This window comes from Pseudoliparis swirei, chromosome 4, assembly GCF_029220125.1.
Source record: "Pseudoliparis swirei isolate HS2019 ecotype Mariana Trench chromosome 4, NWPU_hadal_v1, whole genome shotgun sequence".
In the NCBI taxonomy this organism is placed as follows: Eukaryota; Metazoa; Chordata; class Actinopteri; order Perciformes; family Liparidae; genus Pseudoliparis; species Pseudoliparis swirei.
Window position 1 is genome coordinate 31746648 of NC_079391.1, and position 14392 is coordinate 31761039.

The 14392-nt window shown below is 43.3% G+C and overlaps 1 protein-coding gene across 1 annotated transcript; it reads right to left on the reverse strand.

Moving 5' to 3' along the window:
- Positions 1 to 780: 780 nt before the first annotated feature.
- muc15 (mucin 15, cell surface associated) lies at positions 781 to 10660 on the reverse strand. The gene is made up of 3 exons (XM_056412853.1): positions 10146 to 10660; positions 6197 to 6367; positions 781 to 1858 (listed from the first exon to the last, which is right to left on the reverse strand). The coding sequence occupies exons 1-3, from the start codon at positions 10588 to 10590 to the stop codon at positions 1713 to 1715; spliced, it is 762 nt and encodes a 253-aa protein (XP_056268828.1). The 5' UTR covers positions 10591 to 10660; the 3' UTR covers positions 781 to 1712.
- Between the last annotated feature and the right edge of the window lie 3732 nt (positions 10661 to 14392).

Genomic DNA, 14392 nt, shown 5'->3' on the forward strand with positions numbered 1-14392 from the left:
ATGATATGAAATAAACTCATGTTCTTTAGTGTGTGTGTGTGTGTGTGGTGTGAGTGTGGTGTGTGTGTTTAATTAATAAAGTAACTCTTTGCATATATTTGGAAGGAAAAACAAAGTCCTGAGTGTTTTTTAATATGAACTCACAGAATGAAGCATTTGTTATGGTTATGGTTGTTTTATTTAAGGCATCACCATTAAATTCCTTTTACATTTTAAATGTTTCCCCCCATTTATTAAACTGCATTCTGCAGGAAACGCTGCCGTTCTTCAACAGTACGACACAGAGACTCCTCCCTAAGTCGGGAACAACAATGTTTCTCGTACTTGATTGATATCTAAAAGTAGAACTGTCGAACCACACCAACAGAACAAAAGTGAAATAAAGAAATCCCACATCTCCGAGTTATTGCTGGCCGCTCGGGCCCAAGATGATGTGCACATCAATCATAATCAGGATGCCCATTGTTTGAGCTTCACTCAGGTACTGATGATGAGCGATAGCATCGAGGGAACTGAAAGACGTTTTTTTAGCTTCACATATATGTTATTAAAAGTTTTTTATACGGCGTAGAAAAGTAAGAAGGTACAAAAATGGACAATTCTGAAATATTTTATGATTTTATAATACGAAAAGCATTATATATATATATATATATATATATATATATGTATATATATAGAAATAAATGCAAAGAATATATATATAGAAATATGTGTGTATATATATATATATGGATATATATATATATAATTATATATATGTGTATATATACATTTTTATATATATATATTAAAGGAGAAAATGTAGTTAATCCCTTCCTATTTCCTACTTGCACAACTATTGAATCAGTAAAGTAAAAAAAATTCTTGCTAAAGGTAACGCTTTAAAAAATAAAAAAGGATTTTAACATTTAGCGGTACATTATGATGATATAGTTGTTGCTACCGAGTAATAAGACCAAATGCACGACTCCCGCCTGAATACCAACACCTCGGTCTTTGAATAACAAAAAACGTCCCCCGGCCTCCCTCCACCTCCCTTTGGCTTGACTCAAGTATTTACGTTTGACTATCGCTTCTCTGAAAGTCTAAGATTTACATTCCTCCGCCTCCCCGATGCCAGCAGCAGCATGTGATTGTTGATATGGAATGTGTTATTGTTCAGCGTGGCTTGTCGTTTTACGGCTGCAGAACGGTGCCGTTTATTTGTTCTACTTTTTTGCATCAGCAGGGGGTCACATTCTGGTTTTGATCGGATTATATGCTGATGTATTTGATTTGCTTGTCTTCTACATAATGTTGTGGCTCCTATTCACACATTGATACAAAATCTATATATATATATATTAAAATTGAAACCAAAAGTAATGAGAAATATACATTTTTAACATCCTTCAGCAGCTGCAAATCATATTCTTCATTTGGAAAGACTTCATTTGATACCCTTTGGCAACATCCATAAATGGCTGACGGTTAATTTTTGGCCGTTGCTGTGCAGATTGCCTTCAGTGAACCCTTTCAACGCAATAAATCTCCTTTAAATGCTTAATTTGAAGTATCATTTGTGGTTGAAAACGCTTCACAAGCTCATCCACAATGGCCATTTCCACTTCCTTATTTACAAAAAGTCCAGATCACGGTCTCGCAAGTCGACCGCCAAACGAAGAGCAATAGGCACGACTTTCCTTTGGAGGGAGATCGTGACTCCCGTCTCAGCGGTGTCCGGGAACGTTGTCCATTTGGATGTTGTCCCGTTGGGTGTTGTCCCGTTGGATGTTGTCCAGTTGGAGCGCCGGGTTGTAATAGGCTGAACCGCCGAAGTTCAAGTCCAAAGGGCTGCCGTTGTCTAATCTGAGAACTGGGAAGCAGACAAGTCAATAAAACATTTGTATGGTCAAAAACTTTGTCTATAACACATTAATTTACTCCGGTTATTGCTGGATTTACAGGGGAAGTTGTCATGTTTTTGCGATCTTTACAGTTAGTTTTTTACTTATGATTAAATGAAGTCTAATAAAATATGTTTCTGTTATTATTTGTTTCTACTGATTGTGGGTCCACTTCGTGCTTTTTTTTGTTAACTTCCTTTTTATATATTTTACAGTACAACTTTGTAAAAGTGTGTATCTTTCTTTGATTTTTACCGCGAAAGACCAACAAAAAAACTCCGGTTCACGAAAGCGAGCGCTCCCTTTGCCGAGCCTCGTCACTTCCAAACAAATCCGTCATGCAAAGCGCTTATTCTTTAATAATAATCAATATTCACTCCTTTGGTCTCAGCATATTGTTTGTAATTTGAAAGGGCACCAGGTGTTGGTGTTCCGCCATCCTGTGTGATTATGCTAAATAAAAACATTTGATCGCAAAAAAATAATCAATATTCGTTGTCTAGTCTGAGAACTGGGAAGCAAGTCAATGAAACATTTGTATGGTTAAAAAATGTGTCTATAAAAAAATATTTACTCCCCTGTTATTGCTGAATTTACAGTGGAAGTTGTCATGTTTTGCGGTATTTACAGTTAGTTTTCCTTTCTCATTAAATCTGCTATATAATCCGTAATAAATATACTTGCATTGCTGTTATTATCTGTTTCTGCTGATTGTGGGTCCACTTTGTGGTTTTTATTCACATCTTTCTAATATATTTAAGAGTACAACTTTGTAAGAGTGTGTATTTTGCTTTTTACCGTGAAAGACCAAAAAAACTCCGGTTCACGAAAGCGAGCGCTCCCTTTGCCGAGCCTCGTCACTTCCAAACAAATCCGTCACACAAAGTGCTTTTTCTTAAATAAACCCCGCCGTTATTCCCTGTTTTCCTCTCCTAGAAGTACTAAAGGCAACAAGGGGTACGTCCAATTCATGGAGCATTTTTTAAAGTATTTTTAGGGGGAAATGGAGGAAATCCCTACACCGAGCAGAGGTAGGAGTAAACAAGGCAGATTGAAGGTAAGTGGGAGCACCGGCGTACCGACTTACTCCGAGCTACGGGAAAACGACTGCAGCACAGACATGGGGTGGGGAATGTTGAAATAAATCTTACAGTTTATTACCGTAAATAAAAGAGCTGAGGTGTGAGGTGGTTAAAAAAGGGACACATTAAGTCCTTTATTTCCCCAATTCAGTTTAATTTGTTGGTATTCTTTCTTTATTCAGTTATCAGAGCAAATCTACATGCCTACTTCAAAATTGTAATTTTGGGATATAAATAAAAGTGACTTGTCTTGTAGGTGTAATCTCGGTCAACGTGATCTCATCTTCAGTCCTTTGTGTGGAACAACGGCGGCTGGGGCATTGGCAACCAAACAAATTTATTCAGGAATCTGACTTGACATACGTTGTGTGCGATGCAGCAGGAAAACAAACACGCGGATCAATTTCAGTCGGACCTGAACGGGGAGGGTTAGGTTTGTGGGCGTGTCGGAGCAATGGCGGCGAGATAAAAAATGCTGTTAGTTCACGGAGACAAATTGCAAATGGTCACACTGAAGAATATGATCCTATTTTGAATGGTAGGCTTACCGTGTGTGTGTGTACGTGTGTGTGTGTCAGAAGAACCAAGGGGCTGAAAGATATAGTTCGACATTTTGGGAAATACAAATATTTGCTTTCTTGCTGAGAGTGAGACGAGAAGATCGATGCCTCTCATGGCTGTACGTTAAATATGCAGCCACGGCTACAGCAGCTGGTTAGCTTAGCTTAGCATAAAGAGGGAGGTATGCGTAAAACTAACTGACCATTGGCTATCGGCCATCCCTCAAAGGAAGACTGGCCAATCGTAGCACAGATCTGACCAGTGTTTGACATCCTGGATATGTCCTTTAAACTTATTTTACTCACTTTGACATCCTGGATATGTCCTTTAAACTTATTTTACTCACTTTGACATCCTGGATATGTCCTTTAAACTTATTTTACTCACTTTGACATCCTGGATATGTCCTTCAAAGGCATTTTGTCTACTCTTCTGTGTACTGTGTCGCTTTTTAGTTTTTCAGTTATTGCAGTGCAGGGTTTTTCCTGGGACAAAATGGGTCTTCGGTGCTCCCCAAAAAAAAATGTTGCGCGCTATGCGCGCACGGTCTGTGTTGCCGTTTCACCGTAATTAGCAGACATCTATGTCTTTTTTTTTTACCCCCATAAATTATGGAAGCAATGCTTGAGGAAATCATTTTGCTAAAATAGATAGGCTAATAGATTGACAATTAGAGATGCACCGATCAGGTTTTTTGGTGCCGATCACTGAAATCAGTACCTGCCGATCCGATAATACCGATCACGGTGTTGATTGAAGCATTCTATTTATTGTGTAGCATTATTGCCTTCGACTATGAGGAAATACATATATAAAGCACCTCAAACATTAAAGAAATTACAGATTTCTTTAAACTTTTAGGACTTTTACTTTGAAAAATTTCCAAATTGATACATTAAAATTGTTTGATTGCTATTGTAGGGGATTTCAGATATGTATGGAACACATCTGCATTATTCATTTCCTGGAACTCTTGCGGAGATCTATATACAGGACTTTTCTTAACATACAAATGTCAGGCCGAGATTCCGATCAGGACTCAAAATGCTGAGGCGTCAGTGAGCAGAGTTTAATAAACAAAAACTCTCCTAAGAGGTGGAGGCTAAATAATGTACTAAGAAACAAAACACTGGATTATGAAAACTATAACAAAAATCACTCTTTCGAGGTTGGTAATCAGTCTCCAAAAAGGCTTGGTGGCTATGAACGTGGCTTTGGTGAACGACCATGAGACGAAACACTTTGGCACAGGACAGAGGGAAGACGCAGACTATAAGCACATGAGGGTAATGGGGAACAGGTGGAAACAATCAGGGATCAGGGGAGACAATCAGACCGGTGACACATGAGGAAGGGCAAGTGACCTGAAACGAGAGGAGAGTTAGACTTCAAAATGAAACAGGAAGTTACGAGACAAAAACCCAAGACAAGACAAGCTTCACCACGGTGTGACAACAAAAGTCTGACTTATTTTTATAAACCCTTCCTTGGTACAGTAAACATGTTTTAATGTTAGCATAATTTAAGCTAAATCTCAGAAACGATCTCTAAAGATACAAAATCAGTTCATTGTTTACTTTTATATGTTCGTGTATGATTTGTCGACATCTTATTTTGACAAACGGATGTTGTTTCACGTGGTTCTTTCCGCTAACTTTGCAAAACCGGATGTTGTCACATAAATCCTTCCGCTAACGTTATCAAACCCTCGCGCGCTCCTGATGGAATGTGTTTACCGTGAACATCAGTCTATAGGGGCAGACATGTGAGAGTCGGCTGAGTCGACCCAGAGATTCAACTCGGGGGACGGGGACGCCGCTCGGTGGTGAGGATCCCCTCGTGGACCTCTCACTCTGCGGCCCTCGCCGGGCGCATCGTCTCCGTAGGCGGTGCGCGGCGATTGAAACGTCTCTGATAGTTTTTCTCGCAGATGTTACGTCATCTGATCGGCCAAGGTTGATACGCCGTTTTGAGAGCGCCGAAAAAAACCGATAATGGGAATATTGGCCGATATGGATCGGCGCCGATCAGATCGGTGCATCCCTATATAGTCCAGGTGTATTCGTGCACGTCGGGCTGTTGAGTGATCAGCAGCTGGCCGCTCTGTCCATTCGCGCACCTCACAGTTGCGTATTGACCAGACAAGAAGACACGCTTATTAACTCGATTACTATTGATCAAAACAGAACGAGGGTTCGGCTGTAGCCGACTTGAAACATACTATTGAGAACATATTCGCTGACATGCACGTGATGAACAGTTTTTTTTTTTTTTTTTTTCCATCGCGGACTTTTTTTGCCTTAGGCGCTCGGGATTTGTCATAGGCGCTCGGGAAAACGGCGTAGGCGCGCGCCCAAATGTTCTCTATGCAGGAAAAACCCTGCAGTCAGTGACAGTGTGGACTCCAATGGTAACATAGCTCTGGCAGCTTGACGAGAGTAGCAGTGGGGGGGCGGGGCTTAGCAAAAGCTAAATTATAATAATTTAACCGTATCGTATGTCTACTTAGTATTAAAAAAGTGCAGTTTTTCAGGGGATATCGCATCAAAATTAACAACCCTAATTACATCCTAATCCAGCAATTACAGAGTGATGCTTAACAGTGTGATACTGTATGTTGCAGGGTAGACTATTCCTATAAAATAGCATAAAGTCAGGACATACCTGGGTCTGAAGGATACTCCTCAACCAGTTTACGGTGAGTGAAACCCGGACGGAATTTCTGCTTCATGATGACGAAGGCCACCAGTCCAATCATAGTCACCACCACGCCGACGCCCAGCACGGCTGCCCACGCGCCCATCTTTTTAGACGGGCGGGCGTCCGTTGACACACCTTTATTGGGAGAAGAAAGGGGATGGGAAACATCTAAATAAATAGGTCAACATGAACATTATTCATATCAAGCGCTGTCTTTGAGGCTTAATTGGCGGATAATTAGAGCTGAAATGTGTTTCCAGTAGAAACGCATCCCAATTAGTCAGCTGTACAGATTTGTCGAATTATCGCCGCGACAATTAATGCAATTAAAAGCCAAATTCAAGATAATTTCTTAAACGATTTAAATGTGTAAAGACGGCGGGTTGTCATCATCATCTCGACGAGGTGAAATGTGACGGATTATTACCGTAGTTCCCATTCCGCCGCATGACTTTTAACTTTTAATGACGTAACTGATTCAGTGCTGTAAATACTTAGCTGATAGCTAATAATTACCCGCACACGTTACCCTCTGTGCTCTGCTGTATGAATTTTATAACGCGCCCTATTTGAACCATGTGTGCTCTAACGTGAATGTGTAACCGCGAAAAATATAAAACCTCGGAGTCAAAGTTCACGCTTCGCAAAGTGTAATTTGTTTTTTCAGCGTTTGAGTGGGCGGGAGAAAGGAGTCTGTTTCTGAAAGAGTTGTTTTCAATATCCTTTGACACAGAAATACTTCAGTTGTGTTTTATCAGGACTCGCACATAAATAATTCAGCACCTCCGTTTATCCACAAATAGCTCAATTACCCACTTGCTGGGATCGATTGAACCTAAACCTGGGCCAAGTTGAACCAGGGGACCTTTATTTTGTAAGGCAGAGCATGTTTCCCTTCATTTGAAAGAAGACATAATAAATATGAGAGGAAGTGTGTGTTTGTCATTCTTTCTGGTGATCTCATCCAACTCTCTTGAATGGATTCATTTTCTCTCTTGGGAATTTTATGAAGATTCAGAGAGTGCATGCAAACAAATCCACGTTACCCCAATCTAGATCCCATGTGGGTTTAAGTTCCTCCTAGTGATGTCTGATTCACCGTAGCTCAATAACTATGGGATGCATCGCTGTGAGATGTAGTCCGTACGTCCACGTTCCCCCGAGGATGAATCCTACTGACTTTGGTGATCCTCTGACTTTCTTCCCTCGCGCCAGCACGAGGACATTAATGTACGTCGCAGGATGAATTATAATCATTTTCGTGACTCCCTGACTTGCTTCAAGCTATGATTAAAACCAATTTCACAAATGTTGTTAATTTGCAAAAGGTGGTGATAATACCATCAGGCTCAGCTGTACCTCGTGTTCGGTGCTAATGAGAAGATGAGAACGGTGTTTATATTATACCTGCTAAACTCGGGGCATGTTAACATTGACATTGTGAGCTATTTAGCATTTTGATGTGGGTGTAGAGTATTCAGGCCTTCACACACCTGGTGGCTATTGAGAAATGTGCACTATCTGTGAAAATGTGCAAGACTCCAATCAGTGCAATATCCCTATATAACTGTCTCCTTCCCCTCTTTCTTTTCACAAGCTAGGTAGAGCATTAGCCTATTTACCTATTTATTAACCTCTGCCCTCTCCTTTTTTTATGTTGATAACCTGTTTTAAAAAACTGTACTTAATACTGTATATTCTGTTACCACCCTATGTACAGTGTGTTTTTGTACAGTGTTTTTTATATATTTTTCTTTTATTTTCTTTTATTATTATTATTATTATTATAGTGTGTTTGTACCTCTGTTGACTCGGAGAGCCCTGCAAAAATAATTCCCATGTGTCTGGACTGCTGGTCCAGGCACAGATGGCAAATGAAAAACCTTGAACCTTGAACCTTGGCATAGAGCAGGGGTGGCCAACCAGTCAGAGACTAAGAGCCACATTTTTTACTGTGTTACCGCAAAGAGCCACATCATACACATATGTGTGCGCGCGCACACGCACGCGCACACACGCACACACACACGCACACACACACACACACACACACACACACACACACACACACACACACACACACACACACCTCTGATCAGCCAGATTTATTGTAAATGTCACACACCAACATGATGAAAAACTGTACCTGCTTTTCTGCCTGGCTTTTCAAAGCGACCAACTTGTTCTTGCGAAGTTCCGTCCCTTTTGGAAATTCCTGTTCGATGTTAGGGTGGAGTGAGCTGAAGTGACGCTGAAGATTTGAAGCTTTGAAATGCGCTAATGCTGCGTGACATATAAGGCAGATCGGCTTGCCATTACGTTTAACAAAAAAATATAAACTCTCCCACTCTGGCAAAAACGTCCTGTGTTCTTCTTCATATTTTCGTTTGGCTGTGCTTTTTTTCCCTGCCATTTCAAGAGGTAACTTGACGGAAATTGTTTACAACACAAATGATGGCACACCAAAGATTCTCTCGTCGCTCGTTTGACGTCACTCAACCAGGCTTACATGGTCAGTGTGCCATCTAGCTGTAGGGGGAGTGAATGACAGCGCCAAGCATTTTTGACGCATGTCATGTGACAGCTCCTGAAGAGCCGCATGAAACTAGTTAAAGAGCCGCATGAGGCTCGCGAGCCGCGTGTTGGCCACCCCTGGCATAGAGGATAAACTATTGAAATGTGAAATACACGCTCACGTAAATATTTTTACACCAAACTATTCATACCAGCACTTTTTTCTGTCGATAAACAGCGTGAAAAGGGCTTTTATTGTGAACATGTAAGAATAGAAGGGAGTGGATCTGTGCTGCGCTCGCCTTTGTCTTTCGTTGAAAGGAGTATTGAAGTTTCCCGTCTTTGTTTTCGGACAGCTAAACCGATTATTGACGCGCAATTGTCGAGCAAAATCTCGGAAAAATCGACCTCCTATACCTAAAAGAAAATTCCGCCTTTTTGTCTTCGGTCTCGTTCTTTCGTGCCACGTGATTTACGGAGCCGCTGTAACGACGCCATGTTGCCTTCCTCAAACGGCTGGAGTGAGCGGGTGTTCTTTTTTCTTCTCCGCATTGATAACGGTGACATTAAAGTTTCCTCCGCTCATATTTATAGACTCTAAAGTTTATCTGTCCTCAACCTTCTGTGCTGTCTTACAGTTCTTTTGTGCTCGTGCACACGCTGCGCCTGTCACGGTAACCATGGAGTTTCTTACTTTCTTTTGTGTCTCACACAGCGGTTTTCAACTGTTTTATTGCTCTCATCTCTCAGCGTTCTATCCCACTGTCACAGCTGTTCGTGTGATTTTTATTTTACAGTTATCCCACACACACGCCAGCCCTGTGAAGGCCTCTTTCTTTCTTCGGACGTGCCCGCTAGTTTTTCGCCCACGTATACTTGAGGAGAAGTTTGCTTCGCTAAATAGGAATATTCACCCATATGAAAAGGGCGTTTTTTCCCAATCGTATCTCCCTGATCTCGTGGTTGACAACAGAAGAGGAGTCTCACGCTCCTGGGCGAAGCCGAGTATCTTTGACCTCAATCGGCCGGCTCTCTCCCGAGGGGTTCTGTCACTAAAACAGGGCTTCATTGTCCCGGTGAAAAGGTTGTAATGGACTCTTCTCCTCACAGCGATAGCGCGTGAAACCCAATCCAACCTTTTCCTTTTGAATGAACGGCCGTTTGTCCTCAGCCAGTGGGAACATCGATGTAACTTCTAAAACACCCAAAAGGGATCTAGGCTCTTGAGCAATAATCATTGTGTTACCATAAGCCTGGGAAGGACCCGTGTGCCGGTTCTTATTCAGCTGGAGTCTGTCTAAAAAGTGATGTTAAAAAGACAAATAACACCATTTCTCTCTTGTTACCGAAATGTGCACCAGACTGTGTGCACCAGGTCGTATGATACCTGAAAAGCTACCTCTGTCCGAGCTGCTCCCCTCGGCTGCGGCGGCGTCGGTCCTGCTGGACATCTCGGGTGCGATCGGAGGAACGGCACTTGCGGTTGCAGTCGCCCCTGGCGTCGGCGTGGGCATCGTCGTGGGCGTCGCCCCTGGCGTCGGCGTGGGCATCGCCCCTGGCGTCGTCGTGGGCGTCGCCCCTGGCGTCGTTGTGGCTGCGTCAGTTGTTGCGGTAGATTCCGTTGCGTTGGGTGCCTGCGTCTCATTGGTGCCCGCACTCGTGGTCGTCTGTGCATCGGTGCCGTTGGCGGTATCCGGAAAGCCGGTGGAGTTTCGTTCGCTCGGGTGAGTCGTGGGTATTTGGGAGGTCGTCGCCGTCGAGTTCTGAAGTCCCTCCTCGGCTTCTGTCCCGTTGGCCCCGCTCGAGGTCACGGGCCCTGTGGTCGCGGTGGTATTCGGAGACATGGTGGCGTTTGGTTGGTCGGTTTGAACCGTCGAGGGGAACGTGGGAGACCCGGTGACAGCGATCAGGCTCTTCGAGTTCTCCAGACGCTCCTCGGCTTCAGTCCCGTCGATCCGGCTCGAGTCTTCGGGGACTGTCGTTGCTGCAACATCTGAAGAAACGGTGGCGTTCGGTTGGTTGGTTTGAAGCGTCGAGGGGAGCGGAGGAGACCCGGTGACGACGGTCAGGTCCTGAGACGTTTCATCCGGGATGCTCTCCTCTTCGGATCCCACCGCCATGAAGCCGGACGCTATCCCGTCGCCGTCGGTGTTACCTGAAGCGGCGCCTTCGGGCCTCTGGTCCTCCTCCTCCGCCTCGTCAGCGGTTCGACTCCCGACCGGCATTTTACGCAGCCAGCTTTTATCGATCGTCCGCCCCGGAGAGTCGGTTGAACTTTGGGCCGACGCCGGTTGGAGAGCTTGGACCAGCAGGAGGAGGCCGACTGTGATCTTCAAATACAACCCCATGGTTTCCCTCAGGTTTCACTCTGAAACACAAGAGACGACATCAAACATCAGCGTCTTGATCATAAGTACGGAGAAAATAATGAGCTGGCTAGTTCATTCCACCTTAAATGCTTTGTAACGAGCTGGCTAGTTCATTCCACCTTAAATGCTTTTAATGCTACACAGGTTGATGGAAAAGGAGGCGAGCAGCGGCCCCTACTTGTGTTTCAAAGATTATTACATAACTTAAAAAAGATGGCCACTTTCTCTCATGCAAGTCAAATACCCCCCCCCCCCCCCCCCCCCCAACACACACACACACACACTGGCTCCATCAGAGAGCAGTTGACAAACGCAACAACCCGCCTACTGCAACATCTGTAAGCTTGTTGGGGGGTGGGTGGGGGTTCAACGCGGTCATGCCGGCATTGCACCACAGCGGATTACTACTACCCACAGTTCAACTCAGTCTCGTGTGAGAACTAAATGACATGGGGGGGGATTTCCACAGGTGTGTGAGTCGTGTGTGTGTTTTTCCTCTCGCCTTCACTCCGGCTCACACATGTCTGCAGCTCCAGTTATTTTACCCTCCAGTAATAACCTTTTCACGGGGAGGGAATCGGGCCTCGTTCAGACCGCCGGCTCAAATTATTTAGTTGGCATGTCCAGATAAGTGGGGAGAAATTAACGGCGAAAAAAAAGCGACATTAGCAAATCAGATCCAAAAAAACACATTTGTAATGCGGTCCGTCTGCAGGTGTGCTCTGGTCGCTGAAACCGGATTTCAAAGTGCGGAGGTGCTGATGAGAATGAACGCTGCTGCCAGCAGAGTCCTATGGAGGAGGACAGCCTGGGGACAGATGCCAAAATAAATCGTCTTCTGGCACTTCCTGTTTGCGCTTGGCGAGCGTCCGTAAAAGGCGATTATGCTCATTTTTAATGCTCTGCCCACCTGTTCGCCTGTTCGTCGCATCGTTTTTTTCCGAAATGTCAAGAAGGCGCAACGAAATGTATAGTGGAACCGGCCAAACACCCACCGCAACGCCGAGGTGGAAGTACTCGATGCATTATAAAGACGTTAAGGTTGAATATCCTTTAATCCCATTTGAATTGGCTGCTAAAGACTTTTAATTGACACATATAATAGTGCTTTTTAATTTGACATAAATTGGGTGGTGCGGCCACCTCGTTGAGCCCCCGATTCCCATCGGTCCCTCGTTTTCTGGCCGGCTTCACGATTTATTTCGGCGTCTTAAAAGCAGTGAAAACCGTCACCGTGTGAAATATTGTGTCTGATTATTAAAACCTGTGGGTTTTTACATGAATGAATGAATGAATCAACGCAAATGGATTGGAAACAACAACGAAAATCATCACGTAATCTTTTTAAATACGACTTCTCACCTATGACACTCTTCCAAAAGAAGCTCACGGTCTTGTTGTTGTTGTTGTGTGTTTTATTCAATCAATCATTGCAATACAATATTATTCTATATAATATACAAAACAGAAAGACTGAAAAGGTATAGGTAGAAGCAAAAAATGCTTATATATTCCTAAATATGATCAAATAAATCAGAAAATTTATATAAAATAAAGAAAAATAACAAAGAAAATAAAAAATTATATATATATCCACATATGTCTTCCATATAAATATGTTTAAATAACACTTATAACCCTCAAGAAACGTTTTATAAATAATCCCTTTGAAAACCAAAAATGAATTTTTATATCCATTTTAACGCTATTCCATAATTTAAAGATCTTCAAGATGTATGAAATGAAAACACGCAGCGGTGTCGACTGTCAATAAACCAGGAATGTCCCTTCGTGGTCAGTTTCACATCGAGCTTGTTTATCAGACACATTTCTGTGTGTGTTTTTCCCACTCTGTGGTAAATTACTGGTTTATGGCGCAGACCACTCACGTCGTCATGCCAACCTGTCACATGCCGCCACTCGGCCTCCGCTCCTCGGGTTATTGACACTTCCACAAAACGCACGATCTCGCGCTCCTCTTCGCGGTAAACAAGTGGTTATGGTTGTGAATTCAAACTAAAACCATTTGGTTTGGTTTGGAAAAACTAAAAAACATCATGGGAAGTAAAGATGTAACATAACTTAACATAAGTACATACGTAGCCGTATGCTGCGTCCACACCAAAAACTTGATTATTTCTGGTTTTTCGCTTCACTTGCGTGAGGGGGCGGGGCTTATCTCTGTGGAAATAGTTATCATTTCCTTCATCCACCACGGAATAAATAACCACCAGTTCTGCTTTATACTTGTTGAGGACGTCCCACAAACGTTGGAACATCTAACGCCCTCGTGTTTGGGTTCATAATATTAATATAATATATATATTTATACATAACATCACCCGGAGGCTCACACAGCCCGGTGACTTTCACCGGCTACGTCTGAATGTCTGTCTCTTTCGCAATCCGGCGTTGCGCGAATTTTTCGGCAAAATAAAAAAATGTCGTCCCGGCGGAAATTCACGTCTATCGCAACCGCTCGCGTTCGTGCGTTGACTTTGCTTCTGGGATCTACTTGAGCGAAAAAATTTGCAGCGCTTGCTGAACGCAGCTTTAGTCGAATGAAGGGACGCAAACACCGGTCTCGCAAAAGAAAGTCCCGTGTTTGGTTGGCCACGCCCCCTTGACGTGTTATTGGTCTTCCCGCCACGACATCAAGCTTTCTAGGGCATCGAGGCGTGACAAAGCCGTTATTTGACGCCGTGGGAATCGGAAAAGAGGTCGGATAATAATGGCACACGATCCCCCCCCGCCCCCCCTCCCCCGAGATACAATTACAACTCGCAGTTTATGACGCGGCGGTGGGGAATAATTAACTGGAATAAACAGAGCGGGTTGACGAATCCTCACCTGGCTGGAAAATTGGGGGGTTTATTCTCCTTCTTTTTTTTTTAAACATCTCAAGTCAAAGATCAGTCAGAAGAAACTTCAACTAAAGATTCACTCCGACGGAGACTCGATGTCAGAAAGTCAAATCGGTTTCTGGTACCGTGTTTTGTTCTCGATTGAACCAATAAAGCCTGTTGGGCTTGGACTAATTCAGCAGATGAGGCTCATGGGTATTCCGGTATTTAAACGCCATCTGCCATCGAAAAAACGCCAGAAAGAAAAGGTTGAAATGACAAAAAAAATCTAATGTGTGTCTGTACAGGCTCAGAAGTGACTCTTCTAGATGGAGTTATGAAAGCTGGATTCATTTCCTCCCTCTCTCGCCCAAAATATCCCCAAAGTTATCTTGAATTAATGAACATATATTTTTGAGGAAGGTTCATCTGGT

What these genes read in the sequence shown, in the direction of transcription:
- muc15 (XM_056412853.1), bottom strand. Translation starts at nt 10,590, where the DNA reads ATGTCTCCGAATACCACCGCGACCACAGGGCCCGTGACCTCGAGCGGG. An exon ending in GGGGAGCAGCTCGGACAGAG is followed by an intron (nt 6,368 to 10,145) that starts GTAGCTTTTCAG and finishes CTCCCAATAAAG; the next exon opens with GTGTGTCAACGGACGCCCGC. An exon ending in GGAGTATCCTTCAGACCCAG is followed by an intron (nt 1,859 to 6,196) that starts GTATGTCCTGAC and finishes TCTGCTTCCCAG; the next exon opens with TTCTCAGATTAGACAACGGC.